Here is a 14,473-nt window from a genome sequence, read left to right as displayed (position 1 = left end):
AGCTTCCCGGCAGTCTTTTGCCGCTGTGAACATGGTTGCTGTGAGGTGGGGTGCAGGAAGGAATCTCCCACAGCAAGATCTTGCCGGCAAAAGGGAAGTGTGGTCTGAATTGGGCCATCACCTCTTTGGCTGCTGCGGTGGCTATGCTCGCCAGAGCTGTGCCTAGACGGTTAGGGCATACTCACCTCCATTTTATTGATAAAGTGCTGTGTTGAAAAGCACGAGCTTAGCAATTAAAAATTTTCTAGCAGCTTTTAGGAATGAAACCTACCCTTTTATTCACAAAATGGGGGAAAAGGATAACTTACAAGAGTATCACATTTTCAAAGCCAAGCAAATGTCAAATTGCTTGGCTTTTATAACCTCCCCAAACTTCAGTTTAAAATTTAAAAAAAAAAAGCTTCCTATAGTTGGTACTTTCCTACCATTAAATTCTGTAATTTTTTTGGAAATGTGGGTGTGGGGCAGCCTGAATTAATTCCCACATCTGATGAACTGAGCCCTTTAGTTTCGGGGCCTGCCTGTTGTACCCCACTGCTTTTTACACATCAAACCCAGATTCTCGCTGTTGTAACCTGTGAACTAAGCATACTATTGTTTGGGAAAACTCAAACTTCATGTGATCCCTTAGCTCCATGTTATTTTTTTGCAATTGATGTCATTTTACGAGTAGTCTTATGAGTTGAGCAAGAAATCCAGGATCTGATACATTTTTTGAAAAATGTGGCAACATATACATGACATCAATTATTTGAACCAATTTTAAGGGTTGCAGCTCGGTGGCATCAGTACATTCGCACGCGCGTGCAACCAGCACCAGATTGTTTCTATCTTCTAAACTGATACTATGCCCATTACACTCAACACCCCTCCTTCCCCAGCCCCGCAGTCACCTTTCTGTTTTGTCTGAGTCCGACTGTTCCCGGTACTCGTATGAGTGGAGTCATATAGCATTTGTCCTTCAACAACTGGCTCCTTTACTTAACATCACGACTCCCAGGTTCATGGACGCAGCACGCATCAGAACACTCAGCTTTTTTAAGACTGGATGGCACTCCATTGCTCCATACACCACGTGCTGTCTTGCCACAATCCATCAAGAGACTCTTGAGCTACTTCTGCCTTTTGCCTATTGTGAACAAGCTGCCTTCTATGCCTTTCCTAACGGCTATTTGATTGTGCCTTCTATCTTGGGCGATTGTATAAATATGTACTGAAATGCTTGCCGGCCTTCTGCCTCGCTGGACCTTTGTGTGTAATTCTTTGCAACAGGTCGTGAGCATTGAGAAGATGGAGGACACGAGTCTGCTGCCTAACCCCATCATCGTCAGCATCAGGAGCAAGATGGCCTTCCAGTTCATCGAGCTCAAGGATAGAGACAGCCTGGTGGAGAGCCTGCTCCTGAGGCTGCAGCAGGTGCACGCCCACCACCCTGTGCATTACGACACCTCCCAGGATGAAGACATGGTACGGCTCTTCTGCCCTGTGGTATTCCTTCCGGGGGCGGCCCCTTTCACCGCCTCTAGGACAGTCGTCCCAAGGGGGAATGCACATGAAGCTGATTATCTGTCAGGTTATTTGGGCTGTGGATCAGACAGTGTCATTTCCATACACTGGTTCACCTGAATGGGTGTTAAACAGGTGAGAAGCTGCCTCGCACAGATTTAGAGAGATTGATGGGGTGCTCCACAGATTGGCAGCACTACTGGGGCACCCCACTTACAGGTTAGAAGAGTTGACAGGCCCCTTCTCTACATGTTAGAGGTTGGTGGGGTGCACTTGTGTGTGGCAGGCAAGGAGAGGCCAGGCCCGCACAGGCTGCGGGCTCTGGTAGCGAGTCAAGCCATGTGCGAGTCGACCCCTCCTTACAGGTCTGAGGATGGTCTCCAGCGGGCGCCCCCACCCCCGAGGTTGGAGGCAATGGTGGAATTTGGGGGCAGATATAATTTGCCGAAAGAGAAGGTTCATTGTCTTTGAGGCTGGGCAGCTGCAAACAGGGCCTGGCTCTGCTGGGCCTCATCTCCTGGTCTTCTTTTCTGTCTCCCTTTCTTGACGTGTCTTCATGTGAAGCCATAGCTGGGATGAAGGCAGCTAAAATCTGAGGCGCCTAGAGCTGTTTTCTCAAGATTTTCACCTTCCGTGTTGGGGGCTGAAGCCTCCTGCCCTCCCAGTCCTATGGCCCCTGGGCCCTGAGCAGCCTGCCTGGGAAGACAGTGTGGCCCGTTCTCCTCCTCCAGCCTGTGGGGCTTCATGTTGCCCTGTTTTTCCCTTGAGTCATAAACAGACGTGTTTGAGTTTGCTAGACGCACGCTGCCACGGGCAGGGCAGAAACCGTCCAGTGAAACAATGGCTTTCTTCTTTCTGACTGTTGTTTTTCCATGCAGGCTTCCCCTGTGTTTCATTCAACAAGCATATGCAGCGACCACAAGTTTGGGGATCTTGAAATGGTGTCTTCCCCAAATAGTGAGAAAAGTGAAGAGAAGAGCCTGCGGCTGCACCCTGAGGCCCTGATAGCTGTCTCCCAGCAGTCGGGGGGCCAGAGCCCCGACTCTCGACTGGTGGGTGTGCACGGTGCCCTTGCCGGGCACCTGTGGGTTTGGCACAGGGTTTCCTTCTGTGACCCACCGAGGAGTGTGCACTGCTGGCGCCAGCCCCGCCAGGCTCACGGCACCCTGGAAAGCCGGCGCCGACCGCCCTGCCCTTCTCAGTGGGGGTCGGTGAACGCTAGGAGCACCTGCCCCTTCCGGGCACATGGAGGACATGGGTGCTGCAGGTTCCGGAGGCCGAGAGTGCTGACTCTGGCGGGGATCTCCAGGAGCCGAGCACGTCTTTTTCCCTTTATCCAGGGTTGTCTGTGCGTGCTGGTTTCTTGTCTGTCTTCCGAGACAAAGGGCTGTCTGTCTTCAGTCCTACTGAGCTCAGCATAGCCTCCTTACACTCACTTATAGTTGTTGTAGAGGGAATCGGGGGAAATAATAGGCTGGAGAGTGTATTTGGAAATGGTGGCCCTGCAGGTGGGAAGCTGTGCTGGAACGCTAAGCCCCAGGCGGGCGGCCGAGCAGCCTGTCACCCCAGGCTGCATTTGGGTGGCTTATGGCTCCCGTCATAGTTGATTGCTGGCTTTATTCATTCAGGATGAACCTTTCCATATGCTTCACATAGAGGTGTTCAACGAACTCTTGTTGACCAGACAGCAGTATATTGAACTATATGTATATCCTGGAGAACCTCACTAAGTGAAAAATCACTTATCAAAGTCTTGTTTAAAAGGCACTAAAGATTCCTGTCTGGATAATTTTAAAGGATTTTTAGTTGTCTAGAGAAATTATAACTTGGTTACTTCTGAGAATGTTTTTTTTTTTTTTTTTTTTTTTTTTTTTCCTTTTGGTTTTTTTTCCCCCCTAGCTATCAAGAAGGTCAGGACATTTTATTTTCCAAGTTTGGGTTTTTCCCTTGCTGTTGGGGAGGGCAGGACAGATACCCCCTGAGCGGACTTGTGCTTTGGCACCAGCTCAGGGTAGACACCCGAGGGAGAGTCCCCGCGGTCTCCCTCCCCACCCTCCTCCCACCGGTGCAGGCTGCTTTACTATCTGGATGAGCCTATTCTTACTCTGACTTTTGCCAAGGAAATGGCCTTTAGTTGTGTTTCCCCTGGGCTCAGAGCTCCTGAGGACTGGTGTTCTAGCCTCTGCCTTGCTGGCGCTCAAAAATATGTGTTGAATGAATTGCCTGTGGCTGCTGGTTCCTGGACAGGCTGCCCCTTTACATTAAGAATGTTTCCATTTCCAGTCCAGAGAACAAATAAAAATCAGCCTGTGGAATGACCACTTTGTGGAATATGGCAGAACAGTGTGTATGTTTCGCACAGAGAAGATCCGGAAACTTGTAGCCATGGGGATCCCTGAATCTCTGAGAGGCAAACTGTGGCTCCTCTTTTCAGGTAAGTTATTTTGGTGTGTTTAGGCCAAATACTCTTTCTGAAGTGGGAATTGAAGGCCCAGACCTGAGCGGTGTGCGTCTGTGCAGTCACATGTTTTTCTTCCTGTGACGTTCATCACTGTGTTAGCTGTGGGGCTTTGGCCAAGTTACCCGAGGCCTCTGGGCTGCAGGGTGTCCTCCTTGGCCCATGTGAGGCCTGACCAAAGCCCCCTCTTCTTGAAATACCATTGTGAGTCTCTACTAGTCCTAAGAAGTCTGTTGAGGACACTCTGGAAGTGAGGTATTTTTCTTGAGCATCTTTGCCTCATACATAGCTTGGAAATTGATTTTAAAATTACAGAAAAACTTTGTAAATCATTCACCCGCAGTGAACGACCAGTTCTCTCCTCTGTTCAAGACAGTGTCCACAGGAGGCAGAAGTGTAGGTTCCTTTTCTTCCCTGTGTGCTGCCTGTGCCACCGAGGGTGCCCTTGTCCAGCCAGTCTCCATCTGCTGTTGGGGAAGCCCATGAGGTCCTTATCAGGACACCTGGCGATGGCCCGAGAGTGGCAGGGAAGGCCCCTGGGGCCTGGTGGTGCAACTCGACTGTTCTTGTCAGGGGCTGAGGGAGGGAGGTGAGGGGTCTGCTCGTGCTGGTCTCTGCCCCCACCACTCTTCATGGCCTCCCTCCTCTTAGCCTCTTGCGGGTCCCTCCCACACAGCCACGTCTGTCCTCTCTCTGCCTCGTCTTTCCTCCAAGTAGCTGAGCTCCTCCCCTTTGCTGCTGAGGATGTCTGGGTTCGGATCTCCTGCTTTGGCAGAGGTGGCGCTGTACTTGGTATTCACGCCGACCTGCCCCGCATGGCTCACCCCGTTTCACTGACGCGTCACCTCTGCCCTGTCTCTGCAGCTGCTGCCCAAAGATAGACTGTGAGCAGTTCTGAAATTATCTTTTGTATTTTTGTATTTAATCAAAACAACTGTATATTTATAGTTGAAAAATGAGAAAATATGGAGGAGCCAGCAAGGAAAGGAACACTGACAAAATCCTGCCACTGAAAGGTGACGTGCATGAATGCCGCTGGTTTATATCCTTTAAGCCCCTTTATGTAGCCCACATGTGCATCCTTTATATTTAAAAGAGCCTGTGGAGGGCCTTCCTGCTGGCACAGAGGGTTCAGTCTCAGCACTATGAAGCTATTTGTGGCAGAGTTTGATCCCCAGCCAGGAGATGACCCACTTGGCACAGCAGACTTCTCCTGTCCTACCTGCTGCTCCCCTCAGCAGTGTATTTCTGTTAATCTGCCTGTTCTGCTCCCCACTCACTCTGTCTCTGGTGAATCTTACCTCCTGCACCTCTGGCCTGCACCCTAGCTCTTGTATGCATAAATAAGTAAATCTTTAAAAGAAACAATTTGGGGCTATCTGTTCAATCAAGTGATTCGGTGTTTCCTTTGTTGACAGTGATTGCAGTCGTGTTTTAGCTGTTGCTAAGTGAGTGGCAGCTGTTGGTGTAAGTGGTGATTATGTGTGAGCACCATGGTGACTGATGGATATGACTGGAGTCAGGCATTGCAGAAAGGAGAATTGAGAAGAATGTCATGTAAACCCAGTGAAAATTAAAATGTTAACCAGCTGTTGAGGCAGACCTGTGCCCTTTCTGTTCTCCCCTGCCTCCCTGACTGGGGCTGGCCTACATGCCAGTGCCCCGTGCCTCCAGCCTGGGGCTGGGTCCACACTGATCGGAACCTTCTGGTGGTGACTCAGTCCTCCCCAGGGCTGCCCACATGTGAGAGACCTGGCAGGAGCTGGTGGTCTGTGCTTGGTCTTCCTGAATATCAAGAGCCCAGCCTTTAGTGTCTTGTGGGCAGCTTGCTGTCTCCTTGATAACTGTCTTTTAGCTTAACTGAATCATAGTTACACCTGTGCTCATGCTTCACACCTAGGGGCGTAACATCTTGGTGAGTGAATGAATGAAATTGTATGTGTAAATGTGTATCTATACATGTATGTATGTGTGCGAACACCTGTTAATAGGGAATGTGACTTATTCAAAGCACATTAATTAAAACTACTTATAATATGAGCCTCCTCTATAGAAGGTTACTCCTAGAAGAGGCATTTTGTCCCCCCCACTTTTTTTGTTTGCTGAGAAATGAAATCCTCTCGGTTGTGTGGCCTCAATATATTTTTATGCCCTTCAAATAATGACACCCCACTGAGATCCTCCGGCAGAACAGCCCTCTCCCCATATTGACACCATCCTAGTAGTCTGTCTCCCTGGAAAAATTAAATCATCAGATGCCGTGACCGACCTGGCCTCACACCCCGGCTACTATGGGAACCTGGTGGAGGAGTCCATGGGGAAGTGCTGCCTGGTGACCGAGGAGATAGAGCGGGACCTGCACCGTTCCTTGCCTGAGCACCCTGCCTTCCAAAACGAAACGGGGATTGCTGCCTTGAGGAGAGTCCTGACGGCTTATGCCCACCGGAACCCCAAAATTGGGTACTGCCAGGTGAGGTGTGCATGAAGGAGCAGACTCCTGTGTGGTGTTAGCCCCAGGCTCGTTCTGCCGTCCAGTACTGAGGACTGTTGTGTGGGGGCTCGCGCTGCTCCCTCCCCAGGACTGTAATGACTGAGGCCAACGGCAGTCACCTACATGTAGTCAGGCTGGTTGGAGGAGGTAGAAAAGCCATGCACGTGCTCACTCTGACTCATTCTCATGGTTCCCACAGGACTCCATCGTAATTACGATGGGGTCCATCATGTTCCACGAAGCTTTGTCCTTCTAGACTTCTACAGGAGCTGTGGGGATTATTTTTTAAATGGCAGTGCTATTTAGAGGGGGAGGATGGGCAGGTCACTTTCCTTCAGGAAACCGTGGGGGCAGGACATTCTCTGTGCAGTTCCCGAATTTGGGGAGACAGTAAACAAGGACCAAGTACAAATGGGCAAGTCAAACCAACAGCAGGACTGAACTGGAAAAGCATCTGACATTTAAAAATACGATTCTAAGCAGTTTTCCTGTGAGCAGGCAAGGTCTCTGGGTGCGTGGAGTGATGTGCGTCTGAACGTATGCATAGACAACCGCTGGATTTAATGTGCACCTGACGCACGCCCCACAGTTTGCTGCAGCCCTACTGGAGGGTTGGCGACAGGAGGGTGGTGGTGGCTCAGCTGGTGCGTCTTGAGAGCCCCGTGCTGATAGCGTGGTCGCACCAGCCACAGGCTAGGCCCCTGGGCCTCTCGTCTATAAAAGCTTGCTTCTTGTGGGTCATTCAGGCTTCTGTGTGTTACTCTCTCTTGGACCATGCGGTCTGGTAACTGCCCCCCCTCTGTGACCCCTGACAGTCCATGAACATCCTGACCTCTGTTTTGTTGCTGTACGCCAAGGAGGAGGAAGCCTTCTGGTTGCTGGTTGCCGTATGTGAGCGGATGCTGCCTGACTACTTCAACCACCGAGTGATTGGTGAGCCGCTTCCCTCTTCCTAGTCTGTACCTGAGGGTAGGGACAAAGCCATCATCCCTGGCCATGACCCGCTAAGCCAGTCTCTGTGCAAATACTGTTTGGTTCTTGACCCTGCAAAATTGGTGTCGTTCTCTACACAATGGTGGAATAAAGTAAAGTAACCTGAATATTCTGCTTTGAACACTTATGGGTTTGGGACGGAGACATTTTAGATGGAATTTACAGGAAGGAAAGAAACAAGTCAAAAGAGAAAACTAGAGTGGCTTTTCACAGATGCTGTGGCTGGAAAGGAAGGAGGATCTTGCTCTGGGCAGCCCAGGCAGACCTTCCTTTACTCTCAAGAGAGTGATTGGCTGAATACGCTGGAGCCTGTTGAGGCCGGATTAAAAGGGCAGACTTGGAAAGCCCCTTTCCACATGGTAAGGCGGCTCATTTGCTGCCACAGGGCTCTAGACAAATCTGTGCACCTTCCCTGTGGTTGACATTTGAATTCGTGCTCTTTTGTAGTTCAAGAACCACCTGGAAGCAATCCTGAAAACTGCTTCAACTTGGTCACACTCTCAGATCATCTCTCATCTAAATTACTAAAGATTGAGAAGGCCAGAAGTTAGCGTGAGAACAGAAAACAAAGAACTGCATCTAATGGCCTAGGTGTGGGGGGCAAAGCAGGAAGAAGAGGCGTAAAGAGTGATGTCCCAAGGATGTGCTGACGTCTAGGGGTCAGGGGAGGGCAGCTGGCTGGGAAGGGAGGCAGCTGCTTTGCGCCTGCTGGTGCCTCACACTGTCCCTTCCAGGCCCTAGCGGTAGTTGGCTGACTCTACTTACTGCTTACAGTGCGGGAGGTGGTTTGATGTTGTTCAGTGTAGCGAGGAATAGCCAGAACCTTGGGGTCACTGAGAGGCATACTGTCCAAGCCACCATAAAGCCACTCGTGGTGAGTGTTGCCACTGCACGGCCTGTCTCAGCAGTGACCTCAAGTCCCTCCATGATGCTGCTGACGGCAGCGGGACGGGGTGGAACACGTGCGGCACTTCCATGGCCGGCGCGGTTCCCTTCTGTCCCTCCCGTCACAGGCCGTAGTGGAGTAACTGGTACTGGTTTCCAGCACTGCAGATTAAGTTGGCCTCTCCTTGAACTGTTACCTAAAAATGTAAGCCTAGAGAAAGTTCTGTGTCTGGCTTCTTTCACACAGGGCTGTTACTGGCACGCCAGCAGTGGGTCCCTCTTTGCTGAGTACTGTCCCACGGTCCATTTAGGCTGGGATTTGTTTGCCTAGTGGGCATTTGCAGTGTTTCCAGTGTAGGGCTATTGTAAGTTAAGTCGCAGGGAACACTTGCATGTATCTTGTGAATAGCCATTTTCTTGAGTATTTGTCTAGGCGTAGAATGGCTGGGCACAGGTTGAACGCGTGCTTAGCTTGGTAAGAAGCTGTAGGTCCTCGTGACCCTGCCAGCCAGAGCAGCCGTGTGGTGCGATGGGATGTGCTCACATACTCTGGCCGACCAGCTGGGCAGAGCGTGCCAGGCACTCATGTCCCTACTAAGTCTAGCCGTTCCAGAGGGTAAGAAGTGATAGCTCGTGGTGGCTTTACCTTTCACGTCTCTGACAATGGTGTAGAACATATTTACAGTACTTATGGGGCATTTGTTTATTGTCTTCCTTGAAATGTCTCCTCAAATCTTTTGCTCATTTAAAAAAACAATTGTCTTATTACTAAATTGCAACTTCACTTTTGAAAAGTTTTATGTACTCCAACTCAGATATTTCCGAGTTCAATTTTGCATTTCTATGTTAATAACTGGTAAGTCTTTTTGAGAAAATTGGTCTTTAATTTTGATGAAACCCAATTTATAATTTTTTTTTATGGCTAGTGCTTTTTGGATCTTAAAAAGTGTTGCCTTCCACTGTATTTTCCTTTAGAAGTCTTTCTAGTATTAGCTTTTATTGTCTATGGCATATTTGAAATTATTTCCTATAGGATAGGAAGTAGGGGTCAAAGTTTTCACCCCCATACAGATACCCAATTAACTAAACACAATGTTTTGAAATATTCTCTTCCCTGCTGAATCACTTTGGACAAAATTTCAAAAAATAATGTGTGAGTCCTTTTCTGGAGTCAAATGCTGCTTCCTTGTTTTGCTTATTTCAAAGTAGTTTCAATTTCAGTCCCTCAAGAATGTGACTCCCTACCCAGCCAACTGTGCATGGCCTGCCTTTTGCAGGGGCCCAAGTGGACCAGTCAGTGTTTGAGGAGCTCATCAAGGAACACCTGCCTGAGCTGGCAGAGCACATGAACGACCTCTCGGCCCTGGCGTCCATTTCGCTCTCATGGTTCCTGACCCTGTTCCTGAGCATCATGCCTCTGGAGAGTGCAGTGAACGTGGTTGACTGCTTCTTCTACGATGGGATCAAAGCCATCTTCCAGCTGGGGCTGGCTGTGCTTGAGGCCAATGCTGAGGACCTGTGTAGCAGCAAGGATGATGGCCAGGCCTTGATGGTCCTCAGCAGGTGGGTCCAGGGCCCCTGCACTTGTAGCTGACTAGGGTTGAAGTGGGCAGGAACAAACTCTGGAAGGCCCATCGCTGCATAAGTTTCCCTTCCACTCTGTCAGCTGTCCCTGTGGTTCCCCTCAGAGCCAGTGCATCATGTTGCTCTCTTGCTGTTTTGTGGTGAACAGTGCCACCTTCCTGTAATCTCCACCAAACAAGAGAAAGAAGAGGGGGTGTCAGTGCTTTCCCCTGAGATCAAACTCTTGAATCTCGACGGACACATAGTCACTTTGCGTAGTGGTGGGAGACCGGGAGCCCCCTGGAAATGTTGGCGCTGGTGGGTGGCTAGCTCTTAGTTTCAGATATTTTATACAGGGGCTGGCCAGTTATTGTGAAAGAAAAGTCCCACTAATCAGGGATTTTTCTGGAATCTGGGTGTCTTGTTGCTAAGGGCAACATAGATAAAAGAATTATAGAAGCTTAAAATTGCACAGGAATTTGCATTTAATTTATTGGAGAATCACCGATGCTGGGAAACCTGGAGCCTATATCGGCAAGTCAGCTTTGTGGGTTCTGTAGTTCTTTCTAAACATAATGGTCGCTCCCTTGTCCTTCTGCCAGCATTTGAGATAGGCAGCTGTGTCTGACAAGGCAGTGTCTGATAACCCACGGGAACGCAGAGGGTATGATGGAGTGCCGGGTGAGGCTGTAATGTGGGTGGTGTGCTCAGATTTCTAGATCACATTAAGAATGAGGACAGCCCAGGACCCCCTGTTGGCAGCCATCATGCCTTTTTCTCCGATGACCAGGAACCTTATCCTGTGACAGACATTGCTGACCTGCTTCGGGACTCCTATGAGGTAATTGGGCCCACAAAAAATTCTCCATGCCCACCTCTAGCTACCCCTTGGGAGCTTGTTGAGGAGATAAGCTTTGAGGGAGGTTTCCTAGGCTACTTGTTTCCTGCTTATGTGCAGAAAGGAATTCTGAGAATGGATAATCTCATTTCCCTGCAGAAATTTGGAGATCAGTCAGTGGAGCAGATTGAGCACATGCGCTGTAAGCACAGGATCAGGGTTCTCCAAGGCCACGAAGACACTACCAAACAGAACGTTGTAAGTAGAGGCCTCTCAAAGGTGGCTGTTCCTGGCGGTCAGGTGCTGCCCTGGGAGAGGGGGAGCGAGATTCCCTGATGGCCACTAGCATAAGAATTCCAGCTTTTTTTTTTGCATTGTATTAAAAACTTAATGGATATGCATTGAATCAGACTGTGAGTAAATTAAGCATGGTGAGTCTGTGTCCCCAGGTGAAGGTAGTAATGTCCACTGTATGGAGTTACTGAGGTGGGAGATTTAAAATGCCTAGCAGAGGAACTTACTGCCCAAGCACCATCCTCGCTGGCTTTAAATTTCCATGAGAACTTGTACTTTTGTCTTGTGACACTGATAGGTGAATTAGCTGGAGGCTGAGGATGAACTCCTAAAGTGACCCTTATGCCAGAGAGATGCAGGTGCAGTGTTGTGAGGGAAGCTGGTAAAGGTGCCTGGTGACCCCACTAAGGGAAGGGCCCTCCTCCATCCTGATGGCTGCTGCATGCAAAAAATGTACTCCTTTGATTTTGTCTTTTCCAAAGCTCCGAGTCGTTACCCCAGAAGTCTCAATTCCTCCTGAAGATCTAGAGGAACTCTATGATTTGTTCAAGGTATGAGAATGTGGGAAGGTGGGGATGACAGCCTGCACAGGATGAGCTCTGCATGCTGGAGAAGCGACTGTGGGCCTGTTCTGTGGCAGCAGAAGTTGGTAGCACACCTGCCAGCTCTGCCTGAGTGTTCTTGCTACTCTTGAGAAATCTCTCTCCCACAGTCCTCTGTCAACAGCTCTCTGTAAATGACATGAGCATCCTCTTCGGAGCCAGCCCAGTCAAGCATCTGGCAGGGAGGAGCAGGTGTGCCCTCTGGGTAAACCCAGATCTCACTCAGCCGGTGGGCTAAAGCATCTGTGTTTTGCTGACAGGGCCTTCGCTGCGGGGACCTGTTCTGTGCTCTTGCGCACTGATACCCATTTTATGCTAGGTGAAACAGCGACCTGTGGTGAAATGCTCACCTCATCTATTCTTAATTACTCATGATCCTACCCTGCAATGTATGTATACAGATCTTTATACTTAAGGGGCTGGCATGCATGCCGGTTTATATTTTATTTGTCCTTGCTGCTGTTACTAACACTTTTCTATGTTGCCGCGAAGCTTTACTTTTCTAAGTAACTTTAGAGTCTATCATACTGGTGATACTTTAAAGATTTACTTATATTTACTTAAGAATTGGAGTATAGGCCAGAGGTACAGGTATGTGTGTGGGGGATGGTGGTGAGAGGATCCACCAGGGAGAGTGGGGATCTATTGAAATGCACTGCTCAGAGGAGCAGCGGGTGAGACAGGTCTGCTGCACTTGGCCAGGACTGAACTCATGCGACTGAACTCATTCCTCAGAGTCTGGTGACGGCTTGATAATGCTGTATCACTAGGGAGGCCACATTGGTGATAATACACTAAATAATCCCGATACTTGACAATTTTTGTATATTCCTAGGTTTTCCTACTTAAATTACCCTGCAAAGAAAGCTTTCTTGTTTAAGTAAGTTAATAAAAATTGGGGAGACAGGTAGTCAGATCCATCTACTCCTGCTTCCCTGGGAGAACAAACAGTTGCAGAAAGTTAGTCCAACGCTGAAGAGTCTCTCCTCTGGAGTGCTTCCTGGTGGGAACGCGGAGCCACCATCACTTTTGAACTCGAACTGCCAAAACAGGGGAGGTGGTAGAGAGCAGTGCTTAGGGACTTCCAAGTGGGCTTCAGAGGCATCACAGTGCTGTTGGGCCGGGTTCCCTGGGTCACTGCAGTGGGTTGCTGGGCAAGTACGTTCCTGGCATGTCCCATTCATAATGAGCAGGATGCGTGGCGAGAACTACTCAGGCTCGTGTCTCTTGTAAACATCACCTGTTTTCAAGTTTTATAGTTTCCTTTGTTGTATAAAGAGAAAGTACAAGGCCAAAGGTTACTTAGTGTCCCAAGGCCCAAGTGTTCTTTCAAGGAGGAAAAATAGGAATATTAGGATCATAAAAACAGTAAGAAAATGTGGTTTTTAGTGTAAAAAGTAATTTCTTTAAGGCTAACTTGAGAAGCACATAAAAATGATTTATTGTAAATGATCAATAAAAATATCTCATTAAATATTAACCCTATTGTTCATCTGTAATACAAAGACTTGAAAGAAGATGATGAAAGCTACTTCTTCGTTCCTACTTCTATCTTTCTAATAAAGATGAAGAATGTGATTGGCATTTAATGAAATTTTCTGTATTTGTACTTAGCCCTTTTATTTATGTAGGAGCAATTAAAAATGTAAACAGCTATACAGTTGTAAACTAAAATAACCTATAAATTATGACTGAACCATAAATTATTTAAATGTTCACTTCTAAGGGGCATTTCTGTTTCATTTCCCCCCTCGCTTTGTAAGCAGCTTTACTCCACATTCTCGTGCATTTATCTGGATACTAGTGCTGTTTCTGTAAGATGGATTCCTCAGGGAGGCACAAGCCAAACTTTAGTCAGTATTGCTAGTTTTTGATTTTTCAAACTTGACTTTCACTAGTAGTGTCTGTGTACTTGTTTCCTACAGTGTTTATTACTAGTAAACATTTCGGTAGATTTTTTTTGAAGTTGCATTGCAATTTCAATGTTAATTCATTAGTTAGTTTTGAGTACCAAATTTAAAGTTTATTGGTTAGTTGTAGACTTCTTTGAGGCATGTTTATAACCTTTGCCTGTTTTTAAATTGGTTTCTCTGTGGGATTCTGTGTGAACTGGTTGTGTTAGTCCTTGGCCTATACATTATAACTGTTTTCTTCTGGGCAGCATTTTATGGGCTTTTAGCATCACAGTATGTACAGATGTGCATGGAAATTCATAGTGTGTCTTGGGATTTTAGGAATGGAAACTTTACCACACCTTTGTTTTAAGCTTCAAGTTGCTTCTAGTATTTTTTTCACAATTGTTCAAAAGCTATTTAAAGAACATGGCTGAAATAAATATGACAGTAAAATTGTAAATGGCATGTTGGCTCCACCCAAGGGTATGTACTTGGCATATTAGAACATCTGCACTTGTTTCTGTGTCCTCCTTATGGGCAGAGGGCACTGAAATTCAAGAACCCTGCAGTCACTGGAAGCCATTTCAGTGAACTGAGATATCCTAAAAGGTCACTTAATACAGGTGGAAAAGATGTATTCTAAAGAGGCTAGTTGTGTGTACAGTGAGAAGGCCAGTTTTGATTACTTAAAGACTTTATTCTTAAGACTTTAACTTGCCTTTTTATTTAATTGTTCATGTATTCATGTGATTCAATTTAGAATATTATCTAAAGTATGCAGTAAAAAATTTTGTTTCCACATCTGGGTCCCTGCAAACATTTTCCCTCCACACAAGTGTTAACTAGTTTCTTCTGCCTCTTGCAGATCTGTGCAGCACTTTTCACTTTCAAATGAGATTTTAAGTGAAAATAATCAGAATAAAACTTGTCTTTTATAATTAATACTTT

General features: G+C 47.6%; 1 protein-coding gene across 2 annotated transcripts in view; it reads left to right on the top strand.

The window, feature by feature from the left end:
* Positions 1–14,473, top strand: part of TBC1D8 (TBC1 domain family, member 8 (with GRAM domain)) — a 91,157-nt gene that overhangs the window by 69,834 nt on the left and 6,850 nt on the right. For both annotated transcript variants that reach the window (XM_004686168.2, XM_004686167.2), the window contains exons 7-15: positions 1,273–1,467; positions 2,385–2,558; positions 3,790–3,940; positions 6,220–6,434; positions 7,271–7,388; positions 9,611–9,896; positions 10,608–10,737; positions 10,894–10,992; positions 11,511–11,579. In XM_004686168.2, coding sequence (XP_004686225.1) covers positions 1,273–1,467; positions 2,385–2,558; positions 3,790–3,940; positions 6,220–6,434; positions 7,271–7,388; positions 9,611–9,896; positions 10,608–10,737; positions 10,894–10,992; positions 11,511–11,579 — 1,437 coding nt within the window. The remainder of the gene's footprint in view (positions 1–1,272; positions 1,468–2,384; positions 2,559–3,789; positions 3,941–6,219; positions 6,435–7,270; positions 7,389–9,610; positions 9,897–10,607; positions 10,738–10,893; positions 10,993–11,510; positions 11,580–14,473) is intronic.

Source organism: Condylura cristata, unplaced genomic scaffold (assembly GCF_000260355.1).
Source record: "Condylura cristata isolate star-nosed mole 26May11 unplaced genomic scaffold, ConCri1.0 scaffold00020, whole genome shotgun sequence".
Classification (NCBI taxonomy): Eukaryota; Metazoa; Chordata; class Mammalia; order Eulipotyphla; family Talpidae; genus Condylura; species Condylura cristata.
Note: the sequence above shows the minus strand (reverse complement) of the source record. Positions and strands in the feature narration are given on the sequence as shown.